The sequence below is a fragment of the Phasianus colchicus genome, chromosome 2, assembly GCF_987193195.1.
Source record: "Phasianus colchicus chromosome 2, bPhaCol1.hap1.1, whole genome shotgun sequence".
NCBI lineage: Eukaryota > Metazoa > Chordata > Aves > Galliformes > Phasianidae > Phasianus > Phasianus colchicus.
The window spans coordinates 12,188,983-12,213,346 of NC_143437.1; the positions used below are offsets into that span (position 1 = coordinate 12,188,983).

The 24,364-nt window shown below is 36.7% G+C and overlaps 1 protein-coding gene across 7 annotated transcripts in view; it reads left to right on the top strand.

Annotated features, from left to right (window-relative positions):
• Window positions 1-24,364, top strand: part of CDC42BPA (CDC42 binding protein kinase alpha) — a 154,869-nt gene that overhangs the window by 55,913 nt on the left and 74,592 nt on the right. For all 7 annotated transcript variants that reach the window (XM_090134797.1, XM_090134798.1, XM_090134796.1 and 4 more), the window contains one exon: window positions 23,672-23,765. In XM_090134797.1, coding sequence (XP_089990923.1) covers window positions 23,672-23,765 — 94 coding nt within the window. The remainder of the gene's footprint in view (window positions 1-23,671; window positions 23,766-24,364) is intronic.

A 24,364-nucleotide genomic window follows, 5' to 3' on the forward strand; every position in this document is an offset into this window, starting at 1 on the left:
TTTTCTGAGGAGAAAATCTCATGTAGGTGTAAAGTTTGGATAGAACATGAAGTAGAGTTGCAGTCCAGAACAACATACTAGTTTTTATGCCTGTGCATCTATTACTATTGAACGGTTAACAAAAAAGCCTAAGTGAATTCTGTTTGTTTTGCAGTTTTGCCAGTGAGATTCCTATGTTTACAAACCAAATTCTAAATTTGGCATTTTGGCCCTTGGCACAAGCAGTCTGCACATTTCATCACTAATACTGCTGTAATACAATGCCTGCTTCTAGGGGAATGTTGTGCAAAGATTAAAAACATGATGGGAACCTGAGTATATGTTAAATGATCAGCCTCTGAAACGTGACCCCTCTAGTATTAGCATGGTGTTTGCAAATGGTAAAGCAAAAGAAAGGAAAAGAACACACATGCAAATGCTACTTTTACTATTGTACTGAAGGTTTAGCTTTGGTTGCCTCATTCTTTCTGGGAGCCTGTTGCATGCAGCAAAGGATGCAGGAGAAATGAAAGGGAAATAGTATTAAAAAAAAAAAAGTTATATAACAGCTGTGATAGCTGTAGGTGAGATGAATCGTCAATATCCATCAAGTTTTGTACTGAATTCTATGTGATGAATTAGAAATCCTGCCTTAGGCAAACTTCTCTCAACCTTATTGGTTGGCATTTTCCCCCCCATACAGTGAGATAGGAGATTGTTTTGTTTGTAAGGTAACTTTTTTTCACTTTATTCCCTTTTAAAATTAATAGTCTAGTAGTCTCAACAGTAAGGTTTTGAAATAACCAGAACAAAAACTGTGATAATTATTTATTTCTGATCAAATAATTCATGTGAACTGGTAGTATCCTTGTAGTATTTTACTTGATAGTTAAATGATGGCTCAGAATGTTGACAATACAGCATTTCCTTTAATACACCTCTGAGCTTCTGTTCTTGTAATTACCATATGACATTGACAGCTCCAAGACTAGTTTTAGAAAGAAATTTCATGTAAGTATGTATGCAGGTGTTTGCGATGAGGAAGAAAGTATTTAAGTATAACTCTCACTTCCTTGGGAGTTTCTTTTAAGCTTCTACCTACCCCTGATACTTTAAATGACTAATTTGAAATAATGAAGTCGTGCTTCATTGTAGGCCAAGGTTAAATATTATCATGAGCTAGTTTTCTGCAAATTATACTGTCATGCAAGGCAAAATATTACTTTTATTTTAGCATCAAGATTGATTTATTTTGAATTTCTACAGATTTTGGCACCTTCTTTTGATTTTCAACTGAAAAAGCCTCTACAGGCATCAATACTAATTTTAGTTTCAAGGTTTTGTTGTTTCCAGAATGGTTTAATTCCTCATGGTATATATTAAAAGTTTTTATTTGTATGTGTTATCAAATGCCCAGATGAAGGCTGAATTCTCTCAGCTCAAGGTAGCTACAGTTATGCATATTATCTTACCTCAAATATGTTGAATTTGATTTTTCCATACAAGAGTGATTAAACAAAAAAAAATCTGCTTATTATTTCAATGGCAAGATAGGTTTCTATCTATTTTATCTACAGATGGAAATTGAGGTGGTAAATGCTTCTTCTTGTCTAAATCCTTTTAAATTAAAAAAAGAAAAAAAGAAAAAAAAAAGCCTTTAGAAGGCTTGCTTGTGCCACTGGAAGAAAAACAAACCTCACTTACTTTCTTACTAAGAAAATGTTTTGGAAGGATTATGGAACACCTATGTTAATTATTATTTTTGTTGGTTATGTTTATGGGAGGAGAGCTATGACTGCAAGGCAAGCTCTCAAGTTACATGCATTTCAGATGTCCTCTTTTACGTGTGAAAAGATAGGCATGCAGAGCGTGGACATAACTAATTCCATGAGGTGTGTGAGAATCCAGTTAGTTTGATCACTGTGCTTCTGGATTTCGAGTAGCTACTCTTTTATTGTGAAGCATTTTAGCATTCTGAATAACAATACATTTATTTTTCTTTCCATTTTCTGTATCAGCGTCCAAAATTTAAGTCAGGCTTCACTAGAACACTTGAGTTCTTAAAATGTAGAGCAGCTGAATTCTCAGTGGAAGTGACATCCTTTTTGAAGAAATATTGAACATAAGGGAATAAGTCCATTAGAGGGGTAAAGGAGCTGTCTATTCCCTATCAAGCCTGCCTCTGCTTTATTTCTAACAAGTTACCATTTGTTCTCAGTAAAAATCATCTTAGGGACATCCCTGAGATATTTACAGTAGCTAGCAGGCAGCTGAAATCTGGGATTCTTTTCAGGATATATTTCACTTTCAACTATAAGTTTCAGTGCCAATGTATCCATTTCTGACTTGCTGAATAAGTGGTTTTCTGTATTCTGGGTGTATCCCATCTTTCCTGATCATTAATTTGCCTAAGTGGAAAATTTGGGGGTGGAGGGCACGTCCAGGGAGTTAGCTGCATTGCGCGGTACGTCTGAGTTGAGTTGGCACCAAGAAGTGCCAAGTGCTGTGGCCTTTGGTAAAGTGAACTGTAATTGTGGGTTTAAAAGAAAACAGCAACATATTTTAGATGTTTATCAGACTTTGCAAACAGACGTAATGTTGAACACACACATGAAGATGTCCTTACAAAATGCTGAGAATGAAGGAAATGGGGATAGAAAATTAAGGAAAAAATAACATGAGAGTATTTTGATAGACTGTTGAAAATGTATTACTTTGAACTGTTGTAGGGTTTAGTTTTACATGGAAAACTGAAGGACAAAGTTATTTTTGTGGGTATTTGGTAAGATAGTTGTCTTGCAAGTTATCCTTCTACAGAGGTAGGAGAGCCTCCATGAGTCTAGGCTCACTCTTCTCCATTTTTTTTTTTTTTCACTGAGAAAGGCCTGAAAACAAAGTTCATATTTGCAAACTCAGGGCTTTTATTTTGCTTCATGACCCCTTAATGTTTTAAGTGCTGCTGGCTGTTGCTGTAGTGTCCCTTCAGGGTGGCACCCAATCTGCCATGGGGACTATGCAAGGCTAATGTTATTTGACTTAAATTTGCTGATGGGATTTCCTAAGGAGGCTGTGATGAACCAGAAATATTTGAAATAAAGGACCTATATATGCTTACAGTGTCAGGAGTGAGTGGATTTACTATGCTGTGGAAGTCAAACAGTTTTGTACAATATTGTGTCTAGTGAAAGTGTTAATTGAAGTGAAATGTGTGTAATGGATGCATTAGTTACTGTGGACTCGCATTCTGTGTTACTTGAGCAGAAGGAATTGAGAAACCCTAACTGTAATGCCTTAAGTGATGGTAGCCTTGAGCAGTCCTTTCAGCAGAGGCACTTTTCCAAATCTGTCTTTCTTCTCTCCCATTGTTCCACTCTCCCCAAGATCCAGGCTCCAAACATCGCTTCAGCTCTGCTGAGGGGGTTTGTGGGGCTGTGCAGTGAACTGAATTGAGGACACTGGTCCAAGCTAGAAGTGACTTTACACTTTAATCTGGGTCAGTTCTCCAGTCTGTTTGATCAATAAGGAAAGAATGGGGAGATGGAGAGAATTACTTTAAGCTGAACTTGGCAGTAAAATTGTATGTTTCTAACACTGTGACTTTCCCAACATCCAGTGACAGCTATTTGAGATATCTGAATATTTGTTGAATTAAAAATATAATAATAAAAAAAATATATGAGAAACTCTTGGGGCTGCAGTTTCTTAAATGTACCTAGCTGCAGAACCCTTAGAAATAAAACTTACTCCTTTCATGTCTGATACCTCCCCACTAAAGGACATTCTGTATTCAGTGGAGGAAGGCCAGTGAGGCAAGGAGCACATCCCTCTGTTCTTTCTGATGTCCCTATCAATCTTTTAGCATGACAACTATCTCTTATTAAAAAGGAGACTCATAAAAAATCATCTTCTAAACATTTCTTCTTTACCTATGATTTTTTCTTTTAATGTAGATCAGTGTATCTTCTGGGTGCAGTTGCTTCAAAGGCAGATAGATGAGAGCATTCTGTTAGCTATTATGGAATCCTGTTTAGGTTGGAACTGGATGTGGTTATCGTAAAACAGAAGCATGCAAAACTGCTAAAATTGAAAATGAGAAAGAAGGCTGGGAAATAGAGCTTGATTGAGAAGAGTCCTTTTTAACCACGTGCCTTAATGGAAAAATTCTTACTGCAAAATATCTTCCACTGAATTACTCCATATTTAAAAAAACAAAAAACAAACAAACAAAAAAAACCCAAAAACTTAGTTTTGCATTCCAAGTAAAAATGTTTATAGCAGGGCTCAGTGGATACCAAATGTATTGGAACTTCTGAAGAGACGCTGCTACTTTGAGCATAAAAATTTATTTGTCATCTGTAGTGGTCACAGTACAAAACTGTCCGCATTACAACTAACAGATCTAACAGATGAGAACTTTCTCAATGTCTTCTGAAGATGGAGGTGTTTTCAGAATTATGGAACTTCTTTTGAAGACAAACATTCCCATTTGTAAGCTGTTATTATATGAGTGAAGCTGTAATTTTACACTCATTCTTTTCTGATTATTTCAGACCTGGAAACATTTTCTCCTTTGATATCCAGAATCAATAGTAGGAAAGTAAGACAGTTTTTACTGTTTCTGCATTTTTAGCCCTGATGACTGTGGTTTGGAGGGTGCAATTAGCTCATTGTTTGGTGACTGACGATAGAGTTACTTGCTAGTGCTTCCATTGATTTTGTTCTTGCTTGGAAGGTTCAGAATGATTCTGGCAGGAATGAGCATGACAGTTATGGCATGGATTCTTTCCTTCTCTGGAAGTTTTTGTTATGTTAGAACTAGGCTAGCTACCTGTTTTGTCTTATATAAACTTTGTTAGATTTTTGTCTTACGGTGGACCAAGTATTTCATACTACCTCCCTTAATGCCCTTAAATTTTCATTTTATTAATACCCTGTGTGGTACCCTTCTTTTCCTTTTCAGTAAATGAAAATATCCTGGCATGAAGTGGAGGAGTTTCATTCCTGAAAGAGCAGTTAAGGAAATGCTGTCCAGATAAACTTCTCTACATTGATGCTGTCCTACAATAAACATTTGCCCAAAATGTTCTGTTGTTAGAAGATCCTACACCATGTTCCTTTCTAATAATGATACAATATTATTAGCTTATAAATTCTTAAATGAGTTAAAAAGTAGGTCACTTGATATCCTGCAAATTAGAATACTGCTTACAAAGCAAATGCTTGAGTAGGGTCGTGAGTGGTCTGTTATGGAAGGCTTTGTGGTTGGGGTCATGGAAGGAAGACCTTGTACAGTTTTATTGGGAAAGTTGTGTAAAATTCTTTATTGACTCAGGTGCTGTGATGTTTATGCTGTCAGTTTTTCTTTATTAGCTACTGGGAGTCAGCTGTTAGCATTTCCTCATGCAGCAGGAAACTGATACTGTAACTCAGTAATGTTCTATAAGTTATTGTGTGTGAAATCCAGGAAAAGGGTGTTGGAAAGGGACAAAACAGAAAATGCTGTCTAGAAGAGGAAAAATGGGGAGGAAGTCTGGAATTTCATCGGAATCAGATCTGGTGTAATGGTGTCAAAATTGTGTTTTCCTGTTATAGGAAGTCAAGCATTTAGCACAGACAGGAGGCTGCTTTTACACTGCTCTGTCACAGCTCTTTTATGATTCTGTGTAACGGATGAAAATTCAGGCCTTAAATTCCTGCCTGAGATGTTAAAAAATTATTCATTTCTTTTCTCTTTAAGTGATCATTATGGCTTGTGCTTTTTCTTATGTTGAAAGAAAATATTTCACATGTGCAACTTGTTTTGAAGACTTTCAGTAAACCTATCCTTTATTCTTAATGAGTGTAATTTTGGTGTGTCTAAGCAAGCAGTGCACTTTTTGTTTTTCTCATTATTTTTAAAGTTTGGAGGTGTTTTTCTGCCAAGCTACTGCAGGAGTTACTGGGTTACATTTAAACTAAATGATTTCTTCTGGTACAACTTCTGGCTACATTCTTCATTCAGTCTGCTATCAGGGATTTTAGGGAGGTACTACAGTGCTTATTTTATCTGGATCATACTTTCAGTATGCTTTTTGTTTTTCATAACAATGAAAGGAAAAAACACATATAGAGCTATTTATATCTTACATTCATTAATTAATAAATGTCTGTGTAATAGAACTGTAGATGTACGTTCAACCTTTATTCCTGCATGTTTCTTTGGTTTTCTGGTGCTATAAAGATTCTCTTACAAGTTGAACCCACCTGAACACATTCTGAATGGCTTATGGGAAGAAAGCCTTCAAGATGCACTTCTATTCTTTTCCTTCATTTCTGCTTTGTAAGAATAATGCATTAATTATTTTCAGATTTTTTAAAAATCTCATAGTTATTGCTTTTGTGTGATTTAAGCATAAATGCATATTCATTAAAGAGATCAGTACCATCTGAGGAGTCATTTCTACAGACTATAAAATATTCTTATGTAAAAGTAAGGAATTCCAATTTTTATCTATAGTTCACTGATCTTTCAGAAAAAGAATATTCTTAAAATCTACTTGAGATGCCAGAGATATCATAGACTAATTGAATTTTATGTGTTATTATTTTATGTGTTAACATCTTGGTATGTTATGTTTATAGAAGCACACTTAAACACAACTAATCATATTAAATATTCTGTAGACCTTTGATATCTTTGCTTAGCAAATTATTACCAGAACTTGTTTTGGATTGACTTACCTTTTACACCAGAAACTTTATACTGTCTACAGTTGAAGGCTGAACATATAGAATCATCAAATTTCCTGAGGAGGAAGAGACCCACAGGGATCAGTGAGTCCAACTCCCAGTTCCACACTGTACCACCCAAAATCCAAACCCTATGTTTGAGAGAGTTGTCCAAACACCCTTGAACTCTGCCAGCTTGGGGCTGTGCCCACTGCTCTGGGCAGCCTGTTTCATGCCCTCTGCCCTCTGGGGCAGAGCCTTTCCCTAACCCCCTGACCCTCCCTTGACTCAGCTCCATGCCATTCCCTTGTGTCACCAGAGAAAATGTATTTTTTTCTATGGCCTTGTATTGCAAAGCTGTTTCTTTGTTTTCAAGAACATGAAAACTGAATGGATGTCAAAAATTAAATAACAAAAACACGATTTACAGTGATGTCTATTGCCTAATGTTCTCAGAAATAAATTGTTGCAAATGTACACCTCTTACATAAACATTAATTTGCTTATTTTGTTGCTTTAAACCATAGTTTGTAGAAAATGTTTGCCTGAGATTCTGTATTACTAATGTCATGATTGCTTTTGACGGTTAAATGCACAGGAGAGTTGTAAATATACACTTTATAACGTTGTTGATTCCCATTTGAATATCATAAATGAGAAGAACTTGTCTCTGATCATCAAAACAAATCAGAGGGATTCTGGAGATGTCAAGGGCAAGAAATGTAGCAGTGTTTATTGCAGTGTTCAATGTCAAGCTTCCTTCTCACAGATTTAATTCCAGTTAAAAGGAAAAAAGCTATTTTTAATAATCATGAAATCTGAAGTTAACATAGGTAAGAAGCCTTATCAAAAAAAGAACAAAACATAAGACACAGACACGGATTGGGACTCACTAACAATTACGCCAGCTCATTTAGAAACTCAAACACGAAAAACATGTGGAAGCTGCTCACTGCAGTTTCCCTGGGGAGATAAGAACTTTTTCTATGAATGTAACGACATTCAAACCTTGTCCAGAGTTTTTTCAATGAGTTAGTAACTTTTGCACTATGCCAGCACAGCTTGTTGATTTGCCTCCTTATCTTTTAAATGTGTTGGCACAATCTTTCCATGATGCTATCTGCCAAAACTATGCCTGTCTCAATGTATTTATGTCTCTCTTCATCATGATTTACAGTAATATTTTACAGTATGATCATGAAGCCAACATAAAATCTTTAATGTGCTGCAATATTTCGCAAAAGATTATTGAGGAAAAAGACAGCAGATTTTCACTTCACCTTTGAGTGTCTTTCTTCTTTAAGAAAGATGAGTAAGCTTTTCACAAACATCTTCTGTTCCTTTTATTACTTCCTAATTCCCCAGTACTAGATCTGTGCAATTTGACATGAATGTAATATTATTAGCAGTATCAAAAATCTTTTCCTTGCTTCTGTTCTTGAGACAGTCATGAAATAATAACCTGTTTCTCTACAAACAGGAAATTCCTGTTGGTGCATAAAAAAAGAGTGCCACGAACAGGAATGAAGATGTTTCCAAGACCCTGTCAGAAATTTTGATAATTTTGTCACAGTTCCAGTTCTGTTATGATTTAAATTGTTTAAACTGATCTACTTGAACATGGTGCAGTCATTACTGAAGATTGCATGTACATTTGAGCTGAAAATGCAGTTAATGTTTTAAATACTTGGGATGTATATGATTGTATGGGATTGATATTGCAGACTTTGACTTCATATTATGACAGTTAGAGCTCTTGTCTGAAAGTGTCTGATAGAGTGATGCTGGTTTGCACAGGTTGTGGTTTAACCTGGGGCAGCTCAGCACCACGCTGCTGTTTGCGTACCACCTCTGCAGTGGGATGGGGGGTGGGAATCAGAAAAGATAGAACTTGCGGGTTGAGATAAAGAAAGTTTAATAGAACAAATTGAAGGAAAAATAGAAAAATAGACAAATTGAAGGAAAAATTAAAAAGAAAATACAAAGTGATGCACAGTGTAGTTGCTTACCTCCAGCTGACCCATGCCTACCTGATTTCTGAATAGCAGCAGCCCTCCTGGCCTATGCCCCTCAGTTTTATTGTTCAGTGTGGTGCCATGTGGTATGGAGTATCTCCTTTGCCATTTGGAGTCAGCTGTCTTGATTCTGTCCCATTCCAGCCTCTTGTGCTCCTCCAGATCCCTCTCTGGCGGAGTGGTATGAAAAGCTGGAAAGTCCTTACTTAGTGTAAGGTAGCTAGATGCATGTTACTTATTTTGTATTTCAGCATTTCTTGAAAAAAGATAGCTGAATCACTTGCAGTCTGGTTTTCTATTTGCTGCTGAAGAATTTCTTGTAAATAGATTGAGTTGAATTGAATTTAGATGCAGTTTTCAGGAGAGGCAAAGGGTTACGTTTTTATTTTTTCTATATATATAAAATTTGAATCTAGCTGATTTTTCTTCAATGATAATTTTATATCCATAACTACATATTTATGTCATTCAAATCTGTGTGAGGTTTTTTCTTTATTGTATTAAAGAAACATCAGGTGTTGTTTTTCTACTGCTATATCTAGGTGGTAAAATGTTTTGCTCTAGACTTAAGAAAAGAAAAATAATTTAGGCTGACATTTTAGGCACTGTTTTCATTTATTAAAGGAACCGAGCATTCACTTATTCCATCTATGTATTACAGATTGTCTCCAATTGAGTACTAAAAATTCAGTATTTAAAGTGTCCTTTGTTTTTCAATACTTTTCTTTAAATCTGTGAAAACAAAAAATCTTTAAGCATGTAGGCAACTTTTCTAACTTTTGCACGGAGTGTTGTTTATTTGTATTTTTAATTTTGGAATATTGTGTTAATTACGTTGATTATGTTGAGAACTGTGGGGGAAAAAAAGTTAGTTTTTTTAAATAAAAGCAGTGCTGGAGGCCATTGGCTGCTGGTGGATTTGGAAAAATCCTCCTGGTTAGAGCTTAAGGCACTGGTTAGGAGTGATCGATCACTCTGTGCTTTTGAAAGTAAAGGAAGGTTTTCCAGGATTTTCACTTCTTGTACTTTGTTTTTTATTCAGACTTTTCCTGGCACACAAGGCCAAGGAAGGCTTTTGACTATCTCTGCTAACGTGTACTTCAGTAAATCATGTGTATGTGTATCTGGTTTACTTGCCAATTTAAGTTCAAAACTCCTGTTTGCCTTTCTTGCCACTCTTGCTTTGCAGTTGGAATTCTAGAGAGAGGAAAGGCAGAGAATGATTAATATTGACATTAATCATATCGTATAAGTACAAATATCAAATCATTCTATAAAAAGCAAGTTAAAATTGGTTTAAACTGCTTGTTAATATGAGTTCTGAAACACACCTGTAACATTACCTATAAACAAGGACTTAATGTCAGTCTCCTTGTTAGCCAATAGATGCACAGCAGGCAACTAATTCTACTTAAAAGACAAGCAACAATGAGATTAACTGTAGGTTAAATGACTGAAAATAGCAACTTTGATCCTCCGAGTGACCAGCTATTTAAGTAGAGGAGGAATGAGAAGGTAAACAAGCATGGGAGTAAGGGAAGCAAAAAGTTTGAAAACATGAGTGATTTCTGAGAGTTGTGGGTTGTGGTTTTACTTTTATTTTTTTGTACATTTGAATATTCTTAAATACTGTTTGTCTGAAGATGGTGTACTCTGATTATCCTTCAATAACACGAGTTCAACCACAGCTTTCACTTAGTAGCTGCAGTTCTTGGCATGAGTGTCTTTAATGCAACACTCACAGTTTAGGTATGTCAAATCAGTAATGTTTTAATTAAATTAAAAAAAAAGTGCTATCATAGTTTCCTACCTTCTCACTGTAAATTTTCAATATGTATTGAGCTAAAGATGATGGGCCTTGATTCACTTTGTGGTTTGCACCAAGAGACAGGCTTCTGATTCACCTGACTGCTCCAGTAAATTTGATGCAGTTGGACACTGTCACCTTACCACTCAGCTATCTGCACAGAATGCTTTTTTCCTCAGCATTTTAAAGAATTCAGGATTCTTTCTCTATCAGGCTTCTAACTTCTGCAGTTCACGACTTCTACGATATCAAATATGGAAAAGTATATTGGAAAAAAAAAAAGCATAAAATGAGCTGCTATTGAAATAATCTCCTCAATAGTCAGTGTAGGAATTTGAAATGCATCTCACATGGGACATAGCCACCTTGTGTGAAGAGCTGAAGTGAATTCCAGATCCCAACTGTGTAGGTCAAAAGACTGTTACTTTAAATGCAAGTTTGTTGTCAAAAAATAAAGTATCCATACTGTCTCAAAATAGCAAAATAAGAGCAAAAATCTTGTTCCAGCAGTAAAGCCTTTTCATATTGGCACAGCAGCTTTTTAGGAGTCTTCTTTTTCTACCTTGGGATCCTCCTGGACCAAAAATAAACCTGCGTGCTTTTCACATTGAATTAACTCTGAACAGCTGAAAAGCTCACATCAAATATCCATGTAAATGTATCTCAAAAGTTTCCTTGGCAGCCTCTCTTTCATTCAGGCTGAGGAAGGCTTGTTCTGTGGGTGAGAATGCTGTGCCAGGTATGGCTGCTGTGATATGGTGCATTAGGTGTTTCAACAGGATAGCACTGTGTTCCTGGTCAGCGTGCTCAGATTGAGCAGCTGGGCATGATGTCTACTTTTCATCTTTTTAAAATGTATGTATATATAATTTGGAGTCTTAAATGATGTAGTAAAAAAATCACAGTAATAGAATGCATTGTAGTGGAGGTGTGTGGATTTGTATGTTCCTTCATTTGTATGTTCGTCATGCATTTGGAGCCATTTGTTTCTCTCTCTGGCTCCTACTGATGGATGTGTGTTTCTCTTTGTAGCAGAGTTTGTTGGGGGTTTCATGAGAGAGTAGTGATACAGCTACTTATCTGGATACGTGGTAACACGCAGGAGAAGATACAGTCTTTCTCTGCTTCTTTCTTTTCCCTATTAAACTTTGCAACTCCCCACCACTCTAAGATGCTCATTTGTTTTCTTAGTGTCCTGCAGTAAAGCTTGGGGGGCTTCAGCTTGGGCTAAACCTTTATCAGTAGCATTGGTCAGGCTGAACTAGCAGCTGTGCATGTGATTGGCGTAGAATACATAGCATGAAGTGATCTGAATTGCAGGTGAAATTCTTCCTTACCTTGCAAGTATACGTAAGCATGCCTACATGCACACTCTTGTTCTCTTTCTATGTACTTAAAACTTTCTTTGCATTACTTGTATTTAACAGCACCATCTTTTGTTGGCTTTAACAACTTGAAAGTAGAATTCTCTCAACAGTTTTTTTTTTCAAATAATCAGAAGGTAATAAATAGTGCCACATTTGCAATACAGTAAAGAACATGATCAAGTTGTGATGGGGAAGCAGAAGAGATTATCCTAAATCTAGTTTTATTCTTTCAGGAGTAATAGATTCTTTGTTCTCCACTGTTCTACATTTTTAATTGCTGACTTTGAAAGAATCTGCTTTCCCCTTAGCATTTAACCTAAATGCTATTAGTTTAGGACACAGATAAGTGGAAGATGTATTTAAAAAAAACAAAAACAAAAACCGTGCTTTTCTCTGTTGTTCTTCAGTAGCTTTTCCCCTAAACCCACCTTTTGCTCAGTAGGCATTCTGAACAATGCTGACTTCTGTTGAAAAAAGAAGGATCATGGGAATCTGTGCTACTGAATATAACTTTATTGGATGAAGGAAGACGAAAAAGGATTTGTGCAGTAGATTAAAGTGGCTGTGTAGCAGTGCAGTTTTCTGAAACATTCTTCTTTCTTTTAGGCAGCCTTAAAAAAAAAGAAATTAACTCCACACCGGCCTAGAGGAAAAACAGTAAAATATATAGGATATAACATTGCTGCTTCATGTAGTTTCAACAGCAATAGCAAGTGTGTGATGTATGTACTTGTTTTCTCAAGATGGTATTACTTCTCAATGTAAACATTTTTTAAAACTATTTTAGCATCCAGAGTTTACTTCACATAACCCAAGAATAAGAAACAATTACTTTAAAAACTTTGTAATTATTTTTTGTTTTACATGTCTTTAATGTACATTGTACTTTCTTCTGTATATCCCCTCTACCCCTGGATATATTTTTATGGCTTTGTCATGATTTTTATTACCACCACATAAGCAGAGAGGAGAGGGATAAAATCAGCCTCATATTAAGGCTGTATATCCTTAGTTTGGGAAAATGAAAGGCATCTGGTATTCTCAAAATTCTTTTATATACAAACCTCCTTTTCCCTTATCTCTCATAATCATTTGAGTATTTATATCTGTGTATTTCTTCCTGGAGAAAGATGTAAAAGGTTTAGGGTTGCTGTAAGGTGCATAATGGACCCAGCAGGTTAGTTTGTTTCTTGGTCAGTACCAGAAATTTTCTGCTGATTTGCAACTCACATCTTCAGCTTACAGGTAAAAACACCATATATTTGTCAATGCAGATGTACATGAATAAAAATAAATATTAAAAGCTGTTGTATTGTACAAAAAATACAGCTTTTGAATGAGATTTCTTTCATAAGTTACTTGGTTAGTATCATCAATGCATTTAAAAGATGTGAAAAAATGTTTTTTGATTGTCATTGTCAAAAACAATCAAGCCCTCAGATTATGTTGTCTGGTCTACTCTTAGAATTATTCAGTGCAATCAGATGTCTCAGACAATGTATGGTTATATTGAAATGCAGAGAGCAAACATTATCCAAAATGAGAATCAAAAGAAAGTATTTATCTGCTTATAAATATGTATTAACATTTTCTAGTATAGGTAGCAATTTACAGTGTAACAGCTGGGCATATTCTGGATTCCTTTTTAGCCTCTTCTTTCAGGATTTCTTTGGCAGATGGCACTCACAGATGGACATAACATTCTTAAGGAGCTTACTCTTTCTACTACTTTACCCTCCAGTAACTCATGATACTATTAGAAAACTAAAAGCTTTGACATGAATTAGCCTTACTTAGCAGACTTTAATTTTTTAATCTTTAGAATATGCTGCTTGGCAGTGGTGGTGGAGTTCTTAATCTGTTTACTTAGTCCTTAGAAGCCAAAACGCAATTCTGATAGAGTTGGGTTGGCAAAATTTAGCAAAAATAGTATTTTTCAAGTATTTTTGAATTGTCATTTTTCTTCCTAAAATGCGGAGGGAAAAAATGGAGAACCTACAAAAGAATACCATTCAGCAACCCCAAAATAACTGTCAATGGAAGCTCTCGAGTTCAAACAATCTACCTGGTGTTCTGTTATAATTACACTGAAATATTAAGTAAATAAACCTAATATCTTAAATTTGGTCAAAGTTGTTTTTATCAGCGTTCATATAAAGCTGTTTTTAGCAAGTATGTTTGCGTATCCACCTAATAGCCCATTACAGAAAGAGCAAGTTGTGTTTAAGCTTGCTGAGTGTGCATGTCTGATAGTTATTTGTCTATCATGTGCTTAGTGTTGTTTCTAATATTCATGCAGCTTTGGCCTTGAACGTGAAGGCTCTAATTATCTCAAGTGTTTACTCAAATGGTCATTTTCTCTGATGAATGTAATCAGTGTGGAGTTTCCGGTGAGGAATGTGAAACTATAAGTAGAATGATTGGATCCAAAAAAATCATTGTGACAGCTGGACAAGTTAGAGATGCCCTCAGCTAGGTCCTCCACTTTTACGTGTTAGTAATTTATTAGAAAACTGGAAGACAAGAGATGGAGATAAAGAAATGACATCTCTTGTTTGTTTTTTTTCCCCTCAGTAATATGTAAATGAAAGTTTTTCAACTTCTCTTTCTCAAATAATATGTAGTCTACTATAGTAATACCTCTGGTTCACAACCCATTTATTTTTATTTCAGGCCCTTTCTGGTATAGACTAGCAGAGCAATCCATTCCCTCTCATCACTTTTTTTCCACAGATGTCTCTTAAAGTTATTGTTGTGACCCAACCCTGGATATAGTACTCCAGATGGAGTCTTGTGAGGGTAGAGTAGAGGGGGACAATCCCCTCCCTCTCCTTGCTGGCCACTCCACAGCCAAGGATACCGTTGACCTTCTAGGCAGCAAGCCCATACAGATGGCTCATGTCCTGCTTTTTGTCCACCAGGACCTACAAGTCCTTCTCCACAGGGCTTCTCTCATTGAGTTCTTTACCCAGTCTGTACACATATCTGAGATCGCCTTGACCCAGCTGCACCACCTTGCACTTAGTCTTTTTGAACCTCATTAGGTTCTCATCAAACCATCCAGGATCCCTCTGGATGGCATCCTTTCTTCTGCTGTATTAACTGCACCACTGAGCTTGGTGTTAGCAGTAGACTTCCTGAAAGCGCTCTCAATCCCACCGTCTGTCATTGATAAAGATATTGAAGAGCACTGGCCCGAAGATCACAGAATCACCAAGGTTGGAAAAGATCTTCAAGATCATGCAGTTCAACCATCTACCCATCACCAATAATTCTCACTAAACCATGTCCCTCAACACAAAATCCAAACATACCTTGAACACCTCCAGGATTGGTGACTCCACCACCTCCCTGGGCAGCCCATTCCAGTGCCTGACCACTCTTTCAGAAAAGTAATATTTCCTAACGTCCGGACTGAATCTCCCCTGGCGCAGCTTGAAGCCATTCCCTCTAGTTCTATCACCAGCTACACGAGAGAAGAGGCTGACCCCCAGCTCACTACAACCTCCCTTCAGGTAGTTATAGAGAGCAATTAGGTCTCCCCTGAGCCTCGTCTTCTCCAGACTGAACAATCCCAGCTCCTTCAGCTGCTCCTCATAAGGCCTGTGCTCCAGACCCCTCACCAGCTTTGTTGCCCTTCTTTGAACCCGCTCCTGCAACTGCTGGCTTGTGTTCTGAAATCATGCTTGTTAGAATAGTCTTCTATAAAACCAAGTGTTCTTATGCAGAGGGAAAGGATCAGCAGTGTGATGGCAGCTTGTTCTGCTATGGTTTGGAGGCTGTCCAGCATTTGTTATTTTTCACAGTGTCAGTAACGTCAAAGGCTAACCTTGATTGCTGTGTGTTTTGGGGTAAGTAAGAGTTTTGTGTTTGTCAGGCTTCAGAGCAGGAAAAGGAAATTTTACATCTGAGCCAATTTTATAAGCCTGTGTCCTATTAAATGTCAAGACCTGATCAAGGCAATTTTGCCTGTTTACCTGCCATATCCTGGCAAAGTTTAGAGTTTTATGAACTAGAATTTCCAGAGCAAAAATGTTCAGGTTACCAATGCTGAGACTGAAGGCATGTTCTGTCTTAAGCCAATAGAACTTGGAAGTACATGTCTTTCAACTAGATACAGTATCACGGTGATTTAAGTTCATGTTTTTTCTTCCATTTTTGGTTTGTACATCTTTCAAAGCTTTTATGCCTTAGATTTTCTGCATCCTGAGAGACCATCAGAAATAACTATTTAAAATATTAGAATTACCTTAGAAGCATGAAGGTGCAAAGCTCTTGTGCTTTTGTGCATGAGTAATTACTTGACAATACTACTGTTTTAAAGATCAAATGTTCAGTTCTTTACATGTGTCTTATTTTGTATTCTATTACCTGCAAAGTTTGTTGGTCTGCAAGACAAGTAAAGAAAGTTTTCTATCTCTTGTGTTCTTGATTTACTACAAGATCCTAGTCCATTTTTCTTTCCCTTTTTTTTTTTTTTGCCTTCTAGTTCCGATGCTTGGTAGTCAGACAGTTTCATTTAAGTTCCATATGCGTTGGCTACCTGAGTTTCTATGCCTGAGATTGTCTGCCATAAGGAAATGAAGGCATTACTAGAAAAGCAACTTATATTTTTATTTCATAGGTGTTTAAAATAACATCTGTAAATCAGCATTGTAAGGTACTACATTTAAAATGTTTCTAAAATGACACACTGTCTTTCTGGTTTCAGTCTGTAAGACTGACAAGACAGTGGAGATAATGGTTAGGCATGCAGGAGACTTTACCTTGATATGTCATCTAAATCCGTAGCAGAATGATGGTATTTAGCCTGAATGTGGGAATTTTCTCCCTGGCTGTCTGGTTCTGACAGTTGATTAGCATTTTAGATGAAAAATAATAGCTACAAGGAGTATGTAGCAGCTGAACACTAATCAAAAGGAATTTTTCAAGTCATTTATTTTTTGAGAAGAAGAAAAACAAGTGGATGTAGGCAGTTTCTAAAAATAACTATCCTTATTTTTGAACTATTATCATAGTTGAGATGGCCATTATTTTGAAGCCGGTACATTTACACAAAGGTCACAGGGAGATATTTTTCCTAAGTAAAAAAAAAAACCTACTGTGACATTATAGTGTTATGTAGTAGAGCATTTATTTATAAGCCAGTAACTCCAATCAGTTCAAGTGCTCAGGAATGAGTATTAGTGCCTGAACAAACTAAAGATGTGTATGTGTTGGCTGATGTACACATTCCTTGTTGTTTGTCATTATTTCCTTTATTAGCATTTGAAAATGCATAAAGCATGTTGGATACAAAATGCTAAATACTGCATTGTGTCCAGAAGACTTGTCTGAGTGGCAGAAGTTAGACCAGTGTAGAACCGTAGAGAAAAGGGAAAGGACTTGGAGAGGTTGATACTTTTCCACTGCTGCAAGGCGAGATGAAATTGGAGTGAAACTATTCTTGAAAGATATGTGTCTAACCAGTTCTTAAAAAAATACAGTGATGGATATGATGAAATTTCCTGAAGCAATTTGTTGCAGTGTGCTGCTGTCATTATTATTCAAGTGCTTCCTCATGTCTAATTTAAGGATCTTTCATTGGAATTAAAATTCTTTATTATTTGCATTGCCCACACTCAGTGCTTTCAATCTTTGCATTGTATGCCTTAAGAATATAATGCAAATTCCCTGTGCTAAAAGAGGAAATTAGTAGCTTCTGCATCTACTAAAAATGAGGTAATTTCTCTCAATCTGGTTCGCATCTAGTACTTGAACCCCTGAGTTCAATATTGTGTTTCAGTTAGTCTTGGAGCGTGACTGAGACTAAGTCTTGCTTAGGGTGTGTAGCAGCATGAATACGGAATTGCACACACTGGTCAGTAAGTACAATCATATTCCTGTTCTAAACTTTTGTCATCCTAGTTCTGTTGAGCTGCCCTAGTGATTGACAGGAGTCTGTCCACTGGCTTTAATGAGATTTAGATGAATCTCCTGCTGCTGAGAGTGGTGAGATTGTTTTAACAGAGGTGAATTCCTGGATGTTCCTGGAACAACACATACATAATGATTTATTATCAAAACTTCATGAGAAAATGAAGGAGTGTTACATTATTGATAAACTGCTTAAGGAAAAAAAACAACCCAGAATGACCTCACTGCAGGCACTGCAAGTTCGAAATGTAATTGTTTATAGCATTTCTTTTTAATGTGGTTTCTTTGCTTGTTAAGGCATACATCCTAAAGTGTTTTCTCCTAGTCTTCAAGGCTATGCACATGGCCACTGTATCATTTTCCTTTTGGAGTTTCAGTTTGTCATCTTCACGTGAAACAGGTTTTGTTTAGTATACAAACATGATGCAACTGTTTGGGTGCAATGCAAATTAAAAGGTTGTAATGAAAGTTCTTTAAGTGATTTTGAAATCAATAGAAAATAGACACTTTCTGGATTCCACCCAAAGTGGAGGAGTGTTTGTTTAGGAGAAGGCGCAGGAGAGTCTTGATAAGAGGAAGAGTTAATGAAGTACAACGTGTTCCATATTCTCGGGGTGTTATCTTGTGCAGCCTATCTTATTGGGATTACTAAAGAATAACTGCCAACTGTCTGAATCTAATTTGGCTCAGTGCACACTGGTCTTCTGCCAGATGGAGCGTATTTCTAGTTTTGCTCACTAGAATGTAGATAAAGTTTAGTTGTCAGAATATGGCAACTTTGATATAAACTGGCTCTCTGTAATGGAAAATAGAAATAAGCTCCTGGGTATCAGTGACCGTAGGTGTGACTGAAAAAATGAATCGACCAACTAGCATTCTTGATAGAAGGTGACCACTTGTTTCACTGTGCGTATCTAAAGCAGGCACTGCAGGTATTACATTGCTGAATACCTTAATGCAAATTTCACAGGCACCAAATTTTCTCCTTTCATTTTAATGCTGCCAAAAACAAATGTCTTCATTTTTTTTTTTTTTTATCATGGATGTAGCATTTCTGTGTGAGAAGGAATGAGGAATAAAAGCTTGTCTGAAATAACAGAAGGGATTGAAATAAACTGCTTGCAAAACCTGTTCTGGCTAAGAATAACCCTATGTTTTGAAGGAATTTTGGATAAGAAGTCCAGGCATTTTGACAGTGAAATCTTGGTTTGGTTATTTTTTTTTATTTTTTTTTTTAGGAGGTAACTTGGTGGAGAGTAATGTTTCTCCTCAAAGAATGGATAATAATAACCATTTATATTTGCTTTTAAATTTTGGTTTGTGCTGTAGGAGAATTTTCTTGCATGCATAATGAACATATAATTTACTGTGATATTCTCAATTAGTAATATTTCGTCTGGTCCTTCTGTGCCAGCATTTACACCTGAATCTATTGTTTTATCTCCTGTACTTTGGTTTTCATTGGTAGCATGAAAAAGGATGCTGTTCATCTGAAAATAATTGAATATAACAATTCATTTTGCATCACCCTCAAGATTGCATCTTGGAATGTGTGATCACTTTAGAAGAGTAAATTCATTTCTATATTTTTCTAATGTTAACATTAGAAATAAAAAGTTGTTCTCCAAATTATCACTTTCTTAGCCACTGTCCTAAGATAAACTAGTAGCTCTGCTGTCGAATTACTCCTCCCACTTCAGACAGGTCCTTTTCTTTCTTCAGGCTTAGCTGCCTCTGCAGTTGTTGCATTTAGAAACTCATGTAGACCTTTATTGTCATTTCAATTCGAGAGCTTTTTTAAGAGCTTATCTGTGTTTCTGAGGACAGTCCATTAGCATCTGAAGTGTTTAGTCCAAGGAGAACACCTCCTGCTCTCTTGCCCCATCTGTCTGCCTTTTGTTTGGCTTATTTACAGAGGAGGAGTCACCTTTTCCTCCATTTCTACCTGATTATTTTTGTTTTGAAAATAAGAGGTAAATAAATTGCAAATGAGTAACACAAACCAAGTTCATTTTATATCACTACTGTACAGTTTCTGAGAAGAGTGATCCCAACTGATTGCAAGTTCTTCAGTGCCAGAAAGGTTTTTATCACATAAAATCAAATGTGTGGGTCTGTGAGTTGTTCTGTTAGCATAAAGATTGGCTTATGCAGTTGCTTCTTAATAATTGTCACAGTTTTTGCATTAAATATCATTCTGGTTTTTGGATAATTTCCTTTCTCTTACCTGTTCTTCATCTGTGAGGTTGCCCACGAAACAAAATTAGAATAGAATGGATCAGTTGGAAGTGTTCTTGGAAGATCTGTTCCAACCTCCTGACCCCCCTCAGGGCTAGCCAAAAGCTAAGGCGTATTTTTCAGGGCATTATCCAATTTCCTTTTGGGTTCTGACAGGCATGAGGCATCCACCACCTTGCTAGGAAGCTGGTGTTTGACCACCCTCAGAGGTGGTCAAACAGAAAGAAGCTGTTTCCATGTCCAACCTGATTTAGTTTAAGATTGTTCTGGAATCCTTGCTTCCTGTGCTGTAGACTTGGGGAAATGCTTATTGTCTTGCGAATAACTGGATAACATTGATTCAGTGGTTTAGAGAATGGTGTAGATGAATGTCAGGAACAGATACACTTTGAAATCTCAAAATCATCAGATAATTCATGTTGGAAAGAGTTCAGGAGATCAACCGGTCTGAATTTCAATATGCAAGACTTCCCAATTTAGTATCAGAAATGAATCCAGGAAAAAAAAGTGCATTCACGTTATTTCTTTTGTAACTGGAATGTTCTATGGGTTTAGCAAGTCTCAGAGGGAGTACTTTGTCATGGATCTTACTGAACAAGTGAAATTCTACCTTTATTAACAGAGAAATCAAAATAAATGGCAGTAATCCAAATGTCTGCTATAGTCTCATTTTAGAATTTTGTTTATGTTAACAAAGTTCCTATGTAAAATGTTTGGGTTTTAATTATGGCTTAAGAAGGTAAACTTATTTTAAAGGGAATTTAATGAAGTCATCTGAATAAACAAGCCAATTTGAAGAATAAAAAGCTCATATTAAACCAGGAAGAATTATGAAGTTTGAGGAATGATTCTTTAAAGATTTGCTCAGTTTTTACCAGAAGCCCCCACCCTTCTGTTTTCTGTAGAAGTGAAGTTGCCAGCATCACACAAACTGGTTGTTCCTATAGCATTTGTCAGCTGAACAGAAGCAAATAACGAAAGTCTGCATAGTATGCAAATGGCATCAGTTTGTCCAAGCTGTTAAACAGTGCTGATTTTCTGTCATAATCACAGAATCACAGAATCACAGAATCACAGAATCGTAGGGGTTGGAAGGGACCTCCAGAGATCATCAAGTCCAACCCCCCTGCCAAAGCAGGATCCCTACACCAAGGGATCAAGGTCAAAGCAGCTTAAAAAAGCCTCACAAAACTGTTAACTGTTGAGTTTTGGTCTAGTGGTCTGTTCAATAAACCATATTACTCTGAACCATACAATTTTGCCAAATTTTAGTTGCTTCTGGAATTTTGCATCCTGAATTTTGCATCTGAAGCAGCATCATTTCTTTCCAGGAGTGAGTTCGGGAAGCATATATTGCTTTTCCTGGGTAGATTACCAATGGGAAAAAAAATAATTTTAAGAATTGTAAGAAATTCTTCTGCTGTGAGATACTATAGAAATTCATGAGAGAAGCTTCCTTAAGTCATCAATTAATTTTCATCCTTCTCCTTCCTGCTATGCCTCCTAGCAGTACATAAGATTATAACTCTTCTCACACTATAGTAGTTGAGTTTAAAATAAATGTGTGTAGTTTTGGATCCTGTATTTGTTTTTTTCTGCCGTAGGTTTGCTCTGTAAGAATGAATAGTGCTCTTCCTTTCAGTGCCAAGGAAGATTGCTGTGTACCAGAACAAAAAGATGATGAGGAAAGAGGAGTAAGGATAAGAGGAATAGAAAGCCAATGGGAATGGAAAGGGAATCCGTGAGGTGACCATGTAAAATACTGTGATCTGTAATGGGAGAAAAAAAGTTGATGTGTATAAGGGAGACTAGGACTAAGGAGTGAAGAAACTGACGGTGGAAGAATGGAATTGGAGCAGAGGTGATTTTGGTTGAACTGGAGGTAGAGGACCAGGCATCTCAAATACTAAGGTGTATTTAGGAGGCAGAGGGTGCTAGGAATAGAATTACAGCTGAGGTGGAAGCAGAGTTCCACTGTAAGGAAGCTGGGATATGCTAGAGAACATGGGGAAGACCATCTCTATTTAGAATAGAGCAATAAGTTCTGACCAAAGGAATACTACCAAATATCTTCAAAACAAAACTCTTGAGTAAAGCATAGTTATAGATTAATTTTTGGAATAGATTCCTTTACACAACTATAATGGCATCTAACAACTGCAGGCTTAGTGGAGATGCAGGCTTTATGACATTGTTTTCCCCCATAATTACCTCCTTCTAACTCTTCAGTTACACTGGCAATAATTACTCCCCTTCCTTGTTCCCTGCTGGGACTGATAATTTTCCTAACTTCCCCTTTGCTTATGGCCCTCCCTGCTCTGCAGGTGCCAGCAATTCTTGTCTTTCAAACTGTATTTCAGTAATGTAGTTCAGCTGAATTCAGGATGGTTGTTCAAAACCCAGACCTTTTGTTGCAAGAGCTGTAAAAACTACTCTGTTAAAGTTATCGCTGAGCCTTACAAATGTGGCTGTGTAAGAAGTACCTGTCCTCTGAGTGCTTCCAGTGTTTGCACTTTTATTCTTACATGGTGCAAACAATAGAGAGCTTTTTCTTGTGTTTTTTGCTGCTTTGGTAGTTGAGGTAGGAGGAAAACAGTTTGGTTTTATTATAATAATTACTATTATTATTTCTCTTAGGAATATATTAAAAGATAGAGCATGGATAAATGGAGCCTTGAAAGTGCCTCCTATTTTTGTTTGGCTTGAAGTAGTTCCAGCTTCTAAAAGGAACTTGTTGCGTGTCTTTACAAAGTATTTTAAGCTGAAGTTAGGTGAGGCTTGCATCAAGAGAGCTGCAAGGTTGCACATTGCTTGTGACCTGGGACATGCTGGCATGTTGCAGCTCTGCTTGACACTTCTCTGCACCTTTGCATGCTGTCAGTTCTGTTGAGTGGGACAGTGGAGGGCATAAAGAATGGAAGGGTTGCAGCTTCAGTACTAAACAGAGTCACACCTCTTCACTCAACTGCATGTGAGCCATGGGCTGTCAGGTGCCCGAATCAAATTTTAGTTAGAATAGAAGAGACAGGGGAAAAAAAAAAAGAGAGGTGCAGGTGCCAGCAATTCTTGTCTTTCAAACTGCTCTACCTTGTAAAATAAGGATCTAAGTTCAGTGCCAGATGCAAGGTGTGAATTGTTGCATATGGAAATATATGTGAAAATATTTATTGGAGTGAAAGCCTGTTAGAAAACTGCTGGCTTAATTAATATGGAGTAAGCATAAAGTCACAAAGTGCAGAATGGGAAAGCTGGGGAGGAACTCCTTTGTCAGTGAGCCTAGTGATAGAATGAGCTTTAAACTAAAAGAGGGGAGATTTAGGTTAGATGTTAGGAGGAAATTCTTTACTCAGATGGCAGTGAGGCCCTGGCACTGCTGCCCAGAGCTGCGGGTTCCCCATCCCTGCAGCATTTACTGTAGCAATTACTACAATTAACATACATTATATGATTTAATCTACTAGTCCTGTCATGAAACACCCTTGGTGTAAATTTTGTTACATAATGTGATTGTCTATCATCTGCTGATTGTTTTTTCTTCTTTTGTGCTTCAGTATTGAGTGTTATTGATTGAGCTATGTATTATGCAGTAGGTTTTTGTACTAATTTTGAAATGTGTTTTTTGTTTGTTTGTTTGTTTGCAGGGATATTAAACCAGACAACATCTTGATGGATATGAATGGCCATATTCGGTTAGCAGATTTTGGTTCTTGTCTGAAACTGATGGAAGATGGAACGGTAAATGAGAAAGACTGATATATTCCTAAATGCTTTATGCTCAGTCCTTTGCTAGCCTCTAAAATGTGTGTTAATAAAGAGAAAAGGTGCTTTATTGTAAATCAAATAGAATTATAGTGGTATTGGTTTACAGCTAACCTCAGCTCAAGATACGACTGTGTGCTGTTTGGACTTACTGTATTTTAAAAGCTTTTTAGATGTGTGTAGTCAGTTCATTAATAAAGGGATGCTGCACTATCAGTACTGAGTAGGTGTTTGTTGATGAATCATGAATGAACAGCTTTGAGCTCTAAGCTCTAATTTTTTACTGGAAATGGCATCTTTTGTGTAAGCAGGGCAAGATACATTTCTCATATCATCATCATGTTTCAGTAGCATATTTAAACTTGCACAGTGTCTGGAAGGTAATGCTGGTGGTGTAAATCATGCCTCAGAGTGTTAAAGAGATTTAATTTACGTGGTTTCTTAAAATATAATTAATGAATAACTTGAACCTAAGCATTGGCATTTTGTTCTTTCTCTGTTACTAGGTATACATTTATACTAGATATACTCTGTTACATAGATATACATTTTTTTGAAAATGTGTCCTTGGGATG